Here is a 16,770-nt window from a genome sequence, read left to right on the forward strand (position 1 = left end):
CTCTGCAACTTAGTGAGACCCTGTTTCAAAATAAATAATAAAATAGGGCTTAAAGGTGTAGCTTGGAGGTAGAATGCTCCTGGGTTCCATCATTCCATATGTGTACACACACACACGACAAATTGGCACAAGTATTTCTTCATATACAACAGAGATAAATACAACCAATGCACATTTAGACATCAGTAAGAAAGCCAGCCAGCAAACGGGAAGGAAACACAACTGGGCTACATATGAAAAGATGACCAGAGATGACACAGAACTAGAAGCTGCAGACAAAGGTGGGAATCTGAGAAAGGAGTAAATTAAGGTTTGAGGATAGTCAAACTATCAAAACTATCAAAATAACAAGGGTTGGGAGTGTAGCTAAGGTTAAATGTCCCTACACTCCATCATCCCCAGTCTGTCCTTTTCCCTCCCCCCAAAACTAACAAAACACAGTATTTCCCTGCAGTTATATTGGAAGTGTTGACAATCACTAAATAGTATTGGAGGAATGTACATTTTCAAAGTACAATGTAGTGTGTGTGTGTGTGTGTGTGTGTGTGTGTGTGTGTATACTAGGAATGAATCCCAGGGGCTTCCTACCTCTGATCTACAGCCCCAGCCCTCTTTTATTCTTTATTTTGAAACAGGGTCTCACGGATTTGCAAAAAGTCGCTGAGGTTGTCTGGGATACAAGCATTCACAAACCACATCCGGCTTCAAAGCACAGCGGATTTGAAATGTACATTCTCTTTATTTCTGAAGCTGCCTCTAAGATGTGTATACATGCAAAATTTCCTTTTTTTGTTTGTTCTTTTTGTGGTAGTGGGGATTGAACCCAGAAGTTTTCTACCTTCAAGCAATACCCTATAGCCTTTTGCTTAAAAACAAAACATGGATAGGGATATAGCTCAGTAATAGAATGACCCTGGGTTCACTTCCTAATACCATACCAAAACAAAAGAAAAAACAATAACATCTAGAGACCACATAAGTATACTTATGTGGTCTAGGTACTAGGTATTAAACTCAGGACATTTTACCTCTGAGCTACACCCCAAGCCCAATTTTTTATTGTTTATTTAGAAGGTCTAAGTATTTGAGGCTGGCCACAAACCTACAATTCTCCTGTCTCAGGCTCCCAAGTACACACATGCACCACCACTCTGCCTTGTCAATAATATTTAGATAAGCTGGGCGTGGTGGCGCAGGCTTGTAATCCCAGCATTCGGGAGGCTGAGACCGGAGGATCTCAGTTCGCGGACAGCCTCAGTTACTTACTGAGGTCCTCTGCAACTCAGTGAGACAGGGTTTCAAAATAAAGAATAATAAAAATAAAATTAAATTAAAAAATTAGATGGACAAAAGTGCATTACAGAAAAGTATGTATCTCTTAAAAACACAGATGTGGTGCGCCGTGGTGGCGCACACTCGTAATCCCCGCGTTTGGGAGGCGGAGACAGGAGGATCGTGCAAGTTCGAGGCCAGCCTTGCTGGCTTAAGAGACCCTGTTTCCAAATAAAATATAAAATAGGTCTGGGAGTGTAACCTAGAGGTAGAGGGGGCCCTGGGTTCCATCCCCAGTACCACCCAGAAAACAACAAACAAACCAAATTAAAGCCTTAGAAAAATCAACACTTAGAGCACTAAAAGCATATGTTCTAAAGAATAGGTATGGTATTCTCTTGCCCCACCAATATCTGTATTTTATTTTTCTACTGGGAATAGTAACAATCAAAATTTGCAAATGTAATTACATGTAACATTGTTTTATGACAGCACTTAACATTTTGTATGTTGAAACAGTCTCTGGTCTCTCAAGCTGGCCTCAAACTTGTGATCCTCCTTGTGTCCGCCCTCCAGTGTTAGGTTTACAGATGTGTGACAGCAGACCCATCTAGCATTTACTTTTCACGTAACTACAATTGTTTTTCTTTTCTTTTTTGGGCGGTATTAGGGATAGAAACCATGGATATTCTAATAGCGATCTATAGCCCTACCCTTATTTTTTCTTATTTTGAAATAGGCCCTAAGTTGTGGAGGGCCTTACTAAGTAGTTTAGGTTGGCCTCAAACTGCGATCCTCCTTTTTCAGCCTCCCAAGTACTAGGATTACAAGAGTGTTCCACCATGTCTGGCTTAACTGTAATACATAGCAAAATATACGTATAAAATAAAAAAGAGCTGGGCGTGGTGGCGCACAGTTGTAATCCCTGCGCTTGGGAGGCTGAGAAAGGAGGATTTCACAGGTTCAAAGACAGCCTCAGCTACTTGGTGAGGCTCTCAGCAACTTAGTGAGACCCTGTCTCCAAATAAAAATAGGTCTGGGAGTATAGCCCGGAGGTAGAAAGCCTCTGGGTTCCACCCCCAGTACCACCAAAAAATAAATAAATAAATAAATAAATAAATAAATAAATAAATAAATAAATAAAATAAAATAAATAAAATAAAAAAGAATGCATGCAACCAGAGGGTTTTTTTGTGGGGGTGGGGGTGGGGAGGTGATACTAGGGATTGAACACAGGGCCTTTCTACCTCTGAGCTATGCTAACTTTTTTTTTTTTTTTTTTTTGCGGGCCTGGAGATGGAACCCAGGGGCATTCAACCTCTGAGCTACACCCCCTGCCCTATTTTTTATTCTTTATTTTGAAATAGGGTCTCACTGAGTTGGAAAGGTTCTCACCAAATAACTGAGGCTGTCCTCGAATTGCTACCCTCCTGTCTCAGCTTCCCAAATGCAGAGATTACAAGCGTGCAAGCCACCATACTCAGCAGAAAGATTTATTGTTATTTTTAAGTTTCAAAACTGGATCATACAGGTATCTTCTCAATCCAAAGAAAGCATGTTTTTTGTGTGTGGTACTGGGTTTTGGACTCAGAGGTACTCTGCTGCAAAGCAACACCCACTGCCCATTTTATTTTTTGTTTGTAAACAATCTTGCTAAATCGCTGAGGACAGTCAGCAGACAATACTAAGTTACTGTGTACTAATCTCAAACCTGAAATCTTATCTTGGCCTCCCAAGTACTGGGATTATAGACATACGCAGATTCCAAGAAAAAAATTTATTTTTCTATTTTGGGGGCTTTTCTACCTCCAAGCCACACCCAACCCTATTTTATTGCTGACAGCCTCATTAAGTTGCTGAGGTTTTATCTGAATGTGCTATTTTCCCATCTTGGCCATCCAAGTACTGAGACTACAGGCACGTGCTACCACGTCCAGTTTAAAACAAATAATAACAAGTTTTTTGGGGGGCACCACAGGGGAATGGATCCCACAGGCATTATACCTCTGAGCTACACCTCCAGTCCTATTTTATTTTGAAACAGGGTCTCATTAAGTTGCAGAAGGTCTCACTAAGTAGCCGAGTCTGTCTGTGAACCACGATACTCCTGCCTCTGCCTCCCAAGTACTGGGATTGCAAGCATGCCCACCATGCCCAGCCAAAAAAAACACCTTAAAAGACAGCAACGCTGAATATAATGATATTCATGGCAACAAATACAAGTGCTTATTAATATTTATGAAGAAAAAATTCCAGAGAAAATATTGATATAAGCCTCACCCAGCTGGCCAGATGATCTCATGATGAAGGACACAAATCTGATGCATCTTCCTTCCACACTCTGTGCATTCAACAAACCTGCAAGTGCAAAGCCAGTACCAACATTAATTGCATTGCTTCAATCAAATGAAAACTTCTAGTACTTCCTGTGATTTCTAACAATTCAAAAGATAACCAAGGCCATGCCTCCCCAAATTAAAAAAAATACAAAAAAACAACAACAATGTACATACATACATACACACACACATGTGGTACTAGAAGTTGAACCCAGTCACATTCTAACTCTGACCTATACACTCCCTAGCCTTGTTTCAGGTGGTACTCAAGATTGAACCCAGGGGTTTCCTACCACTAAGTTACACGTCTAGCCTTTCTGTGTTGAAAACGCACACTAAGGAAATGTACGCTGACCTCAAAACTACATCCTACCTCAGCCTCCTGGGTTCTGGGATCGCAGCAATGTGCCATCACACCTGGTTGGGTTCTAATTCCCCCCCCCCCCCCCTGGGACTGGGGGTGGAACCAACGGGCTTTTCTACCTTCAGGCTATACTCCCTGACCTATTTTTATACTTTATTTGGAAACTGAGTCTCACAAAGTTGCTGAGAGCCTCACTCATTAGCTGAGGCTGGCTTCGAACCTATGTGATTCTCCTGTCTCAGCCTCCGGAGTCGGGGATTACAAGTGTGCCGCCACCATGCCCGGTTGTTGGGTCATAATTTTAAATTTGACTACAGAAAGACAATAAGAGAAAGATGTGCTGTTTTGGACTTCAAATGAGTCCAATACAATACCATTCATTTTAGAAACACCTAAAAACCAGGCACGTATCAGTGTTACAGGCTCCAAAAGGGCCTCATTAGTACCTTATTGCGAGCACACACTGAAGGCTCAGGAGCAAATGGTATGTGGAGCACTGAGATATAGCTGGTATTCCTATGCACCTATAAAGCCAGCAGTGCTGGAAGTAGCTCAGAGGTAAGGTTCTTCCATTGTGTGTGCGGGACCCAGGATTCCATTTTTAATACCAGAGGAAATAAGGAAACAACCTCCAAAACATTAAGTTGATTCAGTGAAAATATAAGTGAGCATCAACTGTAATGTTGGTTAACACAACAGGGCTTATAGGGATGCTGTAAGCACACTTCTACTAGTTCCATAGAGATAGGGAGATTTGGAGCCAGGCACGGTGGCATACACTGTAATCCCAGTACTTGGGAGACTAAGGAGAACCACAAATTTTGAGACAGCCTCTGCAAGCATCAACCTAGCAAGACCCTGTTTCAAAATAAAAATTAAGCCAGGCCCACGTGGTGGTGCACGCTTATAATCCCAGCATTTGGGAGGCTGAGAACAGAGGATCGCGGTTCGTGGACAGCCTCAGCTACTTAGTGAGGCCCTCTGCAACTCAGTGAGGCCTGGTTTCAAAATAAAGAATAAAAAATAGTGCAGGGGGTGTAGCTCGGATGTTGAATGCCCCTGGGTTCCATCCCCAGACCCGCAAAAAAAAAAAAAAAAAAAAAAAAAAGGGGGGGGGGTGGGCTAAGGGTGTAAATTGAAGGTAGAATGTCCCTAAATCCCATCCCAGCACATCCCTCCCTGCAGACCACAAGAATCAAAGGATCAGAAAGGTTCAAATGTACTGTGAGAGAAACTACTTACAATTCGGGATCCAGAGTGTCATTTTTTCTCTTCGAAAATTGTTCTTTATTTATTGTACTACGGGGAGAAAATGAATACAATGAGAAAAACAATAGAGAAAGATAATTTGACCTAATAAGAACAAAATATGTTATAAACAGATAATTTATATCTAAGAATATATACATCAACAGGCACTTTCTTAGGTAACATAAAAATGCATGTTTACAAAAAGAAATGTTTTATAGGACTTCCTAGTAAATAGACTTTTCCCTTACAGTAAATGGAGAGCACAAGACGCAGACATTAGCTATTCTTTGTAAATCTGGCCTACTATTCTACCTATCTTTTTTATGGTTTAATGTCTCTAGACTAGGTTATAAGATGATGTATCTGTAGGAAGTAAACCACTATTTAAAAATCTTTTTGTTCCTGGCAAGTCCTGTCAACTTTTTGTATCAAATGACAATTTCAACATTATAAATATGGTCATTTCTTGGTATCTGAGGGTACTGTTCCCAGAATACCTACACATACCAAAATCCCCTTTTTTGTGTGGTACTAGGGATGGAACCCAGGGGCATTCTACCTCTGAGCGACACCCCAGCCCTAATTATTTATTCTTTATTTTGAAACAAGGTCTTACTGAGTTGTAAAGGGTCTAAGTAGTAGCTGAGGCTGTCCTCAAACTGCGATCCTTCTGTCTCCACTTCCCAAATGCTGGGATTACAAGTGTGTGCCACCACACCTGGCTAAAATCCTTTACTTTTGATTCAGGGTAGAAATGGAGGGCTAACTACATATTTTGAGTTCTCACAGTTTCCCACAAAGGATAATTCTGATGAACAAAAATGGAGTATTTTATAGCAACACAGAGTTTTGAAGCTTGTTAGAAATGTAGACTTTCTACAAGGGTCCCGATGATAAGGCTTAGTTCTTTTTCTGCATCAGCAAAAGGAGTACTAGAACAGGAGGACTGGCTTAGAGTCCGACCATTTCCTCAGGGTCAAGGGCCACCAGAATCTACTGTCCTGGACTAGTATCCAGACCCTTCTGTACTATATTTCAGTAGTGACCAAAGAGCAAAGTATAACTTTACAATCAAATCTGGAAAAGTCAATCAAGGTTTTCTTGGTGCCCTGTTTTTACTAATATCACTACAATTTTATTTGTAGAAAGTTCTGAAAAACTTGTTTATTATACATAAGTATGATCCTGCAAGCATATTAAAACTGCACTCAAAAGTTCTTCCTTAATTAAACTATCTAATGTTTGAGATGCAATATCTAAATAAATCTTAAGAGATTAAAACTATTAACATGCAATAGAAGCTATATAAGATAATCTGTTATCTGGACATGTTCTTATCTGTGCTGACCAACATGGCAGCCCTTAGCCACGAACAGCTAATACACTTGAACTGAGCTCTTGAAATGTCAGAGTATAGCTAAGTAGCACTTTCTAATTTTATTTACCTTAAGCTAATTTGTATTTAATCAGCGGCTTGTGTCTAATGGTTATGACATCAGAAAATATACAGCTTCAGAATACTACGTAGCCTAAGCATAACCACTTAAAAACAATATAGCTCTTCTTTAAATAATATAGTTACTTACGTTTGAGGCTGGGAAGGGTCATCCCCCAAAGAAACGCTCTCCCCTTGGATTTCATTGAAACACTTCTCACAGAAATGATACCTGTCGGCAAGAAGGCCATACTGGGGTGAACTGTTCCGTTCACACAACACAGCCCAAGCCAAGCAACGAAGCCACCAATCACAGCAGGCCAAGGAGGGGGACGGGAGCAGAGAGCAGGTCATCAACGGCGACAAGGACATTCAATGATGCAGATTTATGGGCCCCACAGTTTTTTTGTTTTGTTTTTTTTGTTTTTGCAATCAAAGCCAAGTGCAGACAACGACAAGCATGAGGGAGGAAAAAAAAAAAAAAACAAAACAAACGAAGAAATGAGGGATTGCAAGACAACAAAACATAAAAGCAAGACAGGACAACACAAAGCAGAAAGCCAAGGCAAAGCACAGATTAGCATTAAATATCTCAATGGGATCACAAGTAGCAAATGATTACAGCAAATAAAAACAAAAAAGTTTCACTTACACAGACCCATATCCTTTCATTTCATTAATTAATGTTACTTGATGTAAATAATCAGGAGGAAGAATGATAAATATATGCCAGGGAGAGAACTGCTACTCTGTTGACCTGAACATGGCAATAACACACTTCCTCCCACTTACAAAACAAGAATGAAAAAAAACCCACTATGTATAGAGTAGCAGGAAACGATTCATCAAAAGACAACTGAAGATTGAAAACCAAAATCTGATCCTAGCAAAGCCATAGTAAAAAACTTTTCATTCAATAGTCTGCAAAAAGCAGTTAAATAACTGATTATAGTCATCAAGTGACACACCTGAGAAGCCAGAAAGGGCAACAGTGTGCACAGGTACATGACTAAACATGCCTTGGTACAAAGATGCACAAACACTACACATTGTTAAGAATCCAAAAATGACACGATTATGACTTGAGAACAATTTCATACCAGTTATTACTTGAGTTTTGAATAGAAGTTACTTATAACAACTTCAGTCCCCCATTCCCTAAGTTTCAAGAGTAAAAACCTGGATTCTAAGGCCTACAAAGTGTTAGGAGTGCATGTAATTCTTTTGTAAATAAAACCACAAGTTTAAGTCAATTTTCAAAGCTAGAAATGCATCTGTAGCACACAAGTTCAACCTGCATTGCTATTTTTAAACAACTAAAGGGTATTAGTTATCCAGCCTTGCTGTGTCAGAGGCCTCAAATAAATACCCAATACAAACTATATCACAGGCTGACTTTAGAAAACAGGATTAATCATGGTTTAGACAGATTAGTGAACACAATTTATGTGATTACAGCCACTGACTGGGCTGGAGAAAAAGCATTTTCATTAGAACCCTACCAATTTCTGTCACATAACAGGTCTTTATTGGGAAAGTCAGGTCTAGAGCTATTTTGGAGGTTTCCTTTTAACTTGCTTGAGACAAGCAAACACTCTAGAATCCTGTTTCATGTATACTAAAAACATCTTAGAAATAGGCCACACACAAAAACATTTCTAAAAAGCTGTCTAACAAATTTTAAAGCTTCATGGAGAGTTTAAAAACCTTCAATTGTTGTCAATAAAAGCAGATCATAAATCTGGCATAGTGGCGCACGCCTGTAATCCCAGAATTTGGGAGGCTGAGAAAGGAGGATCACAGTTCATGGACAGCCTCAGCTACTTAGTGAGGTCCTTTGCAACTCAGTGAGACCCTGTTTCAAAATAAATAATAAAAATAGGGCTGGGCAAAATGCCCTTGGGTTCTATCCCCAGTAAAAAAAACAAAAAAAACATACAGAGCATAAAGCAAGGTGGCCTAGGTTGCAGTGCCATCTATGCCAGCACAGTAACACACAACTTCTCAAGGCCACAGATTTGTTATAGAATAAGGGCCCAGAGCCAGGCGTGGTGGACACACATTTATAATCCCAGTACTTGGGAGGTTGAGACAGGAGGATCAAAGGTTTGCAGAGAGCCTCAGTTTCAATATAAAGAATAAAAAATAGGGTTGGGGGTGCAGCTCAGAGGTAAAATGCCCCTGGGTTCCATCCCTAGGGCCCAGACCTAGAGGTTTATCTCAGTAGTGAAGTGCCTTTGGGTTAAATCCCAAGCACCATGAAGCAATAAATAAAACAAAATAATGGGCCCAGAAAACTCACACAAGGCTACATTTTGCTAGGAAATTTTGTATTTCTGCAAACAAAAGCAGAAAGCAAAGAAAAGAACTTGTGCCGTACAGGTGTTTTCAAGCAAGTTACACACGAACCGTTAGGTGTGTGTGCTCATCCACCGCATGCACTCCCTAGACACAAGGACACATTGGCCACGGTCCACACGGGATCGAGCTTACCTGTTCTGGTAGCTGTAGTAAGTGGCATCGCGAGGGATTGTACATAACTGTTTGCCATAGCAACACAGTGTCTGTGGAGAAAATTCCAACTGCAAAAGAAACCATTTGTTAAGGAGCTCAAGGGCCTGCAGCACAGGCCAGAACAGTCACAAAGGCAATTCTGAAATAAGAGTCAAGGATGTCTTGTTCTTACTTAGGCTACACTTCCATTTCCAAAAACCACTTAAAGTTTATTACTGCATAATTTCATCATGCTGAGGGAGACTGGGCAGTCCTCATCCCACAGGACAAGCAGAGGTCAACACTGTCAACTAGTATGCATAGACCTGCACGTGCTCGGCAGGGTGCGCCTCCAGGAAACATGGTAAAGTCCCTCTACGTGATAAACTTAGTGTTCGAACTGGTAAAGTTGGCCACGTAATACTCATCTGTACAGAAAATATCTTCACAGAAAACTCTTATATGAAAAGATGCTATTGTGGTACGTAACAAGTAAAAGTAAGCAATGAAGTAAAAAAAAAGACCCTGTTGGGACTGGGGAAATAGTCCAGTGGTAGAGCACTTGCCTACCATACATGAGGTCCTGGGTTTGAACTCCAACATAGGGGAGAGAGGTAGAGGAAGACAGAGGCAATGGAAGAAAAAGAAAACGAGGAAGAGGGGGGATAGCACAAAGAGAAAGGGGAGTGAAAGAGAGGGTGAGGGAGGGAGGAAGGAAAAGCGAAAGAAGGAAAAAGAGAGAACTAGAAGTTAAAGGTAGGTTTGAAGGCCATTTCTTACCTTTCGGCCACAGCAATATCCAAGGCTTTGCATCACGGGGTCAATTTCTTGTTCAAAGACCTCAGACAGCTTTGAGCAGTATTTGTATACCCGTGATGTTTTCCGGTTATATAACCAGGCATTGTTGAACATAAGCCAAATGTCATCCACATATTGCCAGGGCTCTTGATACTGTCCAGTGTCTAGCTTCCTCTTGATGGTAGAAAGATCCATGGGACTCTTCACAATGTCAAAGTAATCCTAGAAGTCAAATGATACCAAGTAACATTCTTGGGCAGTGTACTTGGAGCAAGGAGCTTGCTCCTATCATCATAATTCATTTTCCATGGTATAATGCCTAGGTTTTGACCTGTCTATATCCCAAAAGAGCACTCTGAGGCCATTGCTTCAAATCATTGGTCTACACATACATGAAATTTTAGGACTTGGGAGACTGAGAGGAACAACAGTTTTGAGGACAGCCTCAGCAAGCAGTGAGACTCTCATCAACCTAGTGAAACCAAATTTCAAAAAATAAAAAATGTTGGGTGTGGTGGCACACTCTTGTAATCCCAGTACTTGGGAGGAGACTTAGACAAGAGGATCCCATGTTCTCGGCCAGCCTCAGCTACTTAGTGAGACCTTCTTCAAAATAAAGAACAAAAAAATTGGATTGCGGGTATAGCTTAGAGGTAGAATTCCCCTGGTTTTATCTCCAGGACCACAAAAAAAGGGGAGGAGGATATAATCCAAATGTCTAATGAATGGATAAAGAAAATATGAATAGTACTAAACCATAAAATGAAGTATTTCTTTTGTGCGTGTGTGTGTGTATGTGTGTGGTTTTTTTTTTTTTTTTTGGTTGTTGGATTTGAGCCACGATCTTGCCAAGTTGCCAGGGCTGGCCTCAAACTCACCATCTTCCTGCCTCAACTTCCTCTGAGAAAATGTGATCACAGGCACATGACATTGTGCCTGATTTAATCTTAGAGAGACCCTGTTTCAAAATAAAAGTAAAAAATGAACAGGGTAAAGCCAGGTGTGTTGGTGCACGCTTATAATCCCAGTACTTGTGAGGCTGAGATAGGAGGGTTGCAGGTTTGAAGCCAGCATCAGCAGCATAGTGAGGTTCTCAGCAACTTAATGAGACCCTCTTTCCAAATGAAATATAAAATAGCCCTGGGAGTATAGCTCGGAGATAGAAGGCCCCTGGGTTCCATCCCCAGTACCAAAAAAAAAAAAAAAAAGGCTGGGGTGTAGCTTGAAGGTAATATGCCCTCGGTCAATACTGAGTAACACCTACAAGTAGGTGACTTGTGGCCAGTATGGTAGAGCAGAGTACCAAACAACCAACCAATCAACAAGTGGCTTGTAATGTATGTGCGTTTTATTTCAGTAAAACTGGTACCAAATAAGAAAAACAAGGCACCAGATACTTACAGGGATTCCAAGAAGCTGAGGGTCCACAGGCTGACGAAAGGGAAGGGATTCGGGGTCCTGTCGGTAAAGTGCCTCCAAGGTTGGCATTAGAGCCTGTCGTAATTCTTCTGGTTTGAAAACTTTAAAAGAGTACATTAAAAATCAGTTATCAATGAAATAAAACTTTTTTTTTTGGTGGTAATGGGGATGAAACCCAGCGGCGGGGGTGGGATGGCTGGTGGGTGGGTGCATTCTATCTCTGAGGTGTACTCTGGCCCTATTTTTTTTTTGGCAGTACTGGGGATGAAACCCAGGGTCATTCTGAAACCTATGAGCTACTCCCCCAACCCCAAAGGGCCTAAGTAGTAGCTGAGGCTGTCTGAGAACCACGGTCTTCCTGACTCAGTTTTCCAAATGCTAGGATTATAAGCATGCCACCACGCCCAGCCCTATTTTTTTTTTTTTATTCTTTATTTTGAATCAAAGGAGGTCTCACTAAGTGTTGCAGAGGCATTAACTAAAGGCAGGATGGCACATGCTTATAATCCCAGTTCTTGGAAGGCCGAGACAAGAGGGTTATGGGTTCAGAGCCAACCTCCACAACTTAATGAGGCCCCGTTACAACATAAAAGAATAAAATGGCTGGAAGTGATGGCACACACCTTTAATACTGCGACTTAGGAGACTGAGATAGAAGGACCTCAGGTTCTAGGATGGCCTCAGATAGTAGTGAGACTCTCATCAATTTACCAGACTCTTGTTTCAAAATAAAAATAAAGTAAGGCTAGGGGTTTAAGTGAGAAGTAGAATATCCCTGGGTTCTATCTCCATTAACACACACACATATGCGCGCGCGTACGTAGAATGTTCCAGCATTTAATCCCCAGAACCAAAAAAGAAACAAGATTGATTAAGGGTTCTATTTTGTTGAAACACACAGCAAGAAAAGGCTTTTTGCATTTTTTATTTGCAAACTAATTTTCGTTAAGGAATATCTATTTTAGTACTTGAACTGTTCCTCCACAGTGAAGGATTGCCATGGAGGACAAAGCATACCACTAAGGGTATAGAGGCTTGTTTCTCTGACGTGGTTGTGCTCAAAATAAACAGAATTTGAGCCGGGCGTGGTGGCGCACGCTTGTAATCCCAGCATTCGGGAGGCTGAGACCTGGAGGATCACAGTTCGCGGACAGCCTCAGCTACTTAGTGAGGCCCTCTGCAACTCAGTGAGACCCGGTTTCAAAAAAATAAAGAATAAAAAATAGGGCAGGGGGTGTAGCTCAGAGGTCAAATGCCCCTGGGTTCCATCCCCAGACCCGCAAAAAAAAAAAAAAAAAAAAAAAACAGAATTTGAGTTAACTTTCGAGATCAGATTTTTCTTTGTGTATATGGTGCTGGGGATTGAACCCAGAGGATTCTATATCTGAGTTATAGCCATGGCTCCATTTTATTTTTATTTTGCAACAGTGTCTTGATAAGTTGCTGAGGCTGCCATTAAAAACCTGTGATCCTTCTGTCTTAGCATCCCACGTACTGGGATAACAGGCATGCACCGCCATGCCTGGCTTATATGTTTTAAATAGTAAGACCAGGTTTCTCATAGCCTATATTAAAGTAGCACATCGATATAAAAAAAATCTTATTTTAAATAAAGATAAATTTTAAGCTGGGCGTGGTGGCGCACGCTTTGAATCCCAGCATTGAGGAGGCTGAGACCGGAGGGTCACGAACAGCCTCAGCTACTTAATGAGGCCCTTTGCAACTCAGTGAGACTCTGTTTCAAAATAAAGAATAAAAGCTTTGGCAGGGGGCGTAGCTCGGAGGTCAAATGCCTCTGGGTTCCATCCCCAGACCCACAAAAATAAATAAATTTTAAACCCAACAGTTTATAGCATATTGTATTTATGGGTCCCTCCTACCCCCCTCTACTTCCAAGCAACACCACTAGATTGAATTTATCTCTTACTTGGAAAAAAGGTCTCACTAGCTCACTAAGAGGCATTCTACCTCTGAGCTACGCCCCCGTCTCATTTTTATTCTTTATTTTAAAACAGTGTCTAAGCTGTGAAGGACCTAAGTTTCTGAGGCTGGCTGTGAACTTGTGATCCTCCTGTCTCAGCCTCCCAAGTGTGTGCCACTATGCCCGGTTTGGAGACTGCAGGTTTGTGCCACCATTTAAGACAATGCTACTTTCATATACATCATCCCTAAGAGCTGGGAGATCAGTTCCTGGGTCACTAAGTGCCCGGAGGAGTGCTAGCCCTAAAAACATCACGTTTCTATAGCAATTGTCTAAGTTGAACACAGCCCAGCAGCAATGCTTGCCTAGTTGACCCATTCACTTTCAGACTCTTCATCAGCCTGCCTGAGCTGGCATCCCAGCCCAGACACTGTGCAGCTTAGTAACCAAGGGTAAGTTATCTTACAGAGAGTTGTAGTGCTTGGCATAGATAAGAGAAATCATAAACACTATAGCTATTGGTGCTATTCTTTTTTCCATTTTAGTCAACGATATAATGAATAATTTCTGAGGTGGTGCAAGCTTGTAATTCCATTACTTAAGAGGCTGATACAGGAGGATCACAGATTTGAAGTCTCTGCAATGCAGTAAAATCATATTACAAAATAAAAAACAAAAGTGACTGGATTGTGACTCAGCAGAACACCACTAGGTTCAATTGTTAGTACCGAAATAATAAAAGTTTAACTTTTTCTTTCGTGGTGCCTGGAATCAAACCCTAGAATATTCTGCGGAGTTAGACCCCAGACCTATTTTAGTTTTTATTCGAAAACAGGGTCTCTGTAAGTTGATGGTGCTGGTCTTGAGCCTAGGATCCTCCTATCTCATCCTCTCAAGTACTGAGATTATAGGAATGCCCCATCATGACTGCTTTGTTTTTGAGAGAGAGATGATTTTTTGACAGTACCAACTACCAAACTGTGATGTAATGAGGAGTATGACTAATTCAGCAGTTGTAGAAAAGACATATATCCAAAGAAGAAAACAAATTCCTTTCCAAAGTTAGTAAGAATGACCAGTCTAGGCCCAGGCCTCTAAGCTTAATAAAATCATATTAGAGCAAATTTTGAGGTCCAAATCACATTCTGCCTTGTGTCTTTGGGGTTTTTTTGCGACCTACAGAAATAGCCTAGCCAGGCGCTACAGTACACACCTGTAATCCTAGTACTTGGGAGACTGACATAGGATAATCCTAAGTTTAAAGCTAGCTTGGGCAACTTAGGAAGACCATTTCCATATAAATACTGAAAATTGGCCTAGGGATGTATCTTGGAGGTAGAATTCCCTGAGTTCAATCTCCAGGCATGATCAGAAACAACAACAACAAAATAAAAGAGCGAGAGCGGAAGGAAGGAAGGAAGGAAGAAAGGAAGGAAGGAGGAAAAGAAAAAAGAAAGTGCCTCAAAAACTTACTCTTTTTCTTTGACTGTCCTGGAGCTGGAGAGGACTGAGTTGCTGATGTATTTGGCTGGTCTTCCTCTTCTTTTATTTCAGTTTTTAACTCTGTACCTCTTTCCTCTGTTTCTGTAGGTTCTGCTTTACAGTCTTCTGCTTTGGCCTAAAATACAAGGTAGAGTGTCAGCACTCCAAAGACATTCAACTGACTACTCCACACACAGACACATCTTGATAGCTGTTATCAGTTTAAAGTCAATGTAATAAGAATTATCAGAATACTTCCTTGCAATACAGACTTTAAAAGACAAATGATTTCTTAGACTGAGAAAAGAGAAGGGTGAAGTCCGAGCAGCAACCACCCTCCTCCTACCTCTGGAACGTCCTCTGGTGGAGCACCAGCTGCTTCTGGCGGATCCACTTCCATTTTAGCCTCGGTTTTTACCTCCTGTGAAGGCTGCTTCTCAGGAATGGTCTGAGAATTCGCTTCTGTGCTACTAGTGGATGGAGGGTTTGACACTTGTCCTTCCATGCTGACAGCTGGCTGGGAAAGCTGAGTAGAAAAGGGAACGACACACAAGGTTGCTGATGAAACAACCAGAATTCAACATACACAGGATTATCCACCTAGATTTTGGCTAGTGAACTATACCTACTTACTCTATCCATTTTCAGGAAAGGTTAAAGATTTAAGGATATTGGCCAACTGGTTGGACATAAAACACTCAGCAACTATTTCTTTGGTAACTACCATTCTCTGGTAGTGTAAGAGCAGCAGAGTTTTGAAGATATCTCAGAGGCATGTGTGTTAAGAAATGAATCTAAACATAAGGATAACTGGTGACCTTTTAGATGTAAACTTCTCATTAGAGAAAGTTTCAAAGGTACATAAAAGCAGAGGGAAAAAATGCAATGAACTCACACAGAGAATGGTAGTTTGAAACAATACATTCTGAGTACCTGCCACTCCCAATCTTTTCCCTAAGTCATCCAATAAGAAATCTCACAGGGTCTAGGGATGGAGCTCAGAGTACACTACATGCTTAGCATATATGAGGTCCTGAGTTCTATTTCCAGCAACACTAAAATAAAAATAAAAGTTGTAGTGGGCCTGGTGGCACACTCCTGTAATCTCAGTACTTAGGAGGCTGAGACAGGAGGATCACAAGTTCATGGCCAATCTCATATATTTAGTGATGCCCTTTGCAACTTAGTGAGACTGTTTCAAAGTAAAGAATAAAAAATAGGGATAGGGGTATAACTTAATATCATAGAATGCTCATGGGTTTTTTCCCCAGCAAACACACACACACACACACACAACAAAAGTAACATAAAATGAGAGCTGGATGTGTAGCTCAGAGGTAGAATTATCCTGGGTTCCACCTCTGGTAACAAAAAGGACTTATCTGATTACAATTTGTATTTTTACTACATATATAATCAGCCTGTCACAAAGAAGGTACATGTTTTTCTGGGTCTGTAATTCATTTACTGACTTTCTTAATTTCTTTCTTTCTTTCTTTCTTTTTTTTGCACTACTGGGAATAAACCTGGGAGCTCCGAGCTACACCCTCAGCGCTATTCCCACCACCCAACCTCGACTACTGGAGATGGAGCTGAAGGCATTCTTCCTCCTCCTAACTATACCCTAGACCTTTGTTTTTCTTCCTTCCTTCCTTTCTTTCTTTCTTGTGGTACTGGGGGTGGAACCCGGAGGCTTTCTACCTCCAGACTATATACCCCAGACCTATTTTATATATTTTATTTGGAAACAGGGTCTCACCAAGTTACTGAGAGCCTCAGTAAGTAGCTGAGGCTGGCTTCGAACCTGCGCGATCCTCCTGTCTCAGCCTCCCAAGCGCGGGGATTACAAGTGTGCGCCACCACGCCCGGCTGTATTCTTTGGTTTTTTTTCTTTTTTTTGCGGGCCTGGGGATGGAACCCAGGGGTATTTGACCTCCGAGTACACCCCCTTCCCTATTTTTTATTCTTTATTTTTGAAACCGGGTCTCACTGTGTT

The 16,770-nt window shown here is 41.2% G+C and overlaps 1 protein-coding gene across 2 annotated transcripts in view; it reads right to left on the minus strand.

Annotated features, from left to right (window-relative positions):
* EP300 (EP300 lysine acetyltransferase) overlaps positions 1-16,770 on the minus strand; it is a gene marked incomplete at both ends in the record, with an annotated part of 90,864 nt that overhangs the window by 19,358 nt on the left and 54,736 nt on the right. For both annotated transcript variants that reach the window (XM_080705285.1, XM_080705284.1), the window contains 8 exons: positions 3,553-3,630; positions 5,218-5,274; positions 6,813-6,893; positions 9,155-9,243; positions 9,935-10,174; positions 11,354-11,472; positions 14,766-14,910; positions 15,121-15,300. In XM_080705285.1, coding sequence (XP_080561411.1) covers positions 3,553-3,630; positions 5,218-5,274; positions 6,813-6,893; positions 9,155-9,243; positions 9,935-10,174; positions 11,354-11,472; positions 14,766-14,910; positions 15,121-15,300 — 989 coding nt within the window. The remainder of the gene's footprint in view (positions 1-3,552; positions 3,631-5,217; positions 5,275-6,812; positions 6,894-9,154; positions 9,244-9,934; positions 10,175-11,353; positions 11,473-14,765; positions 14,911-15,120; positions 15,301-16,770) is intronic.

This window comes from Muscardinus avellanarius (assembly GCF_963383645.1).
Source record: "Muscardinus avellanarius genome assembly, chromosome: 11".
NCBI lineage: Eukaryota > Metazoa > Chordata > Mammalia > Rodentia > Gliridae > Muscardinus > Muscardinus avellanarius.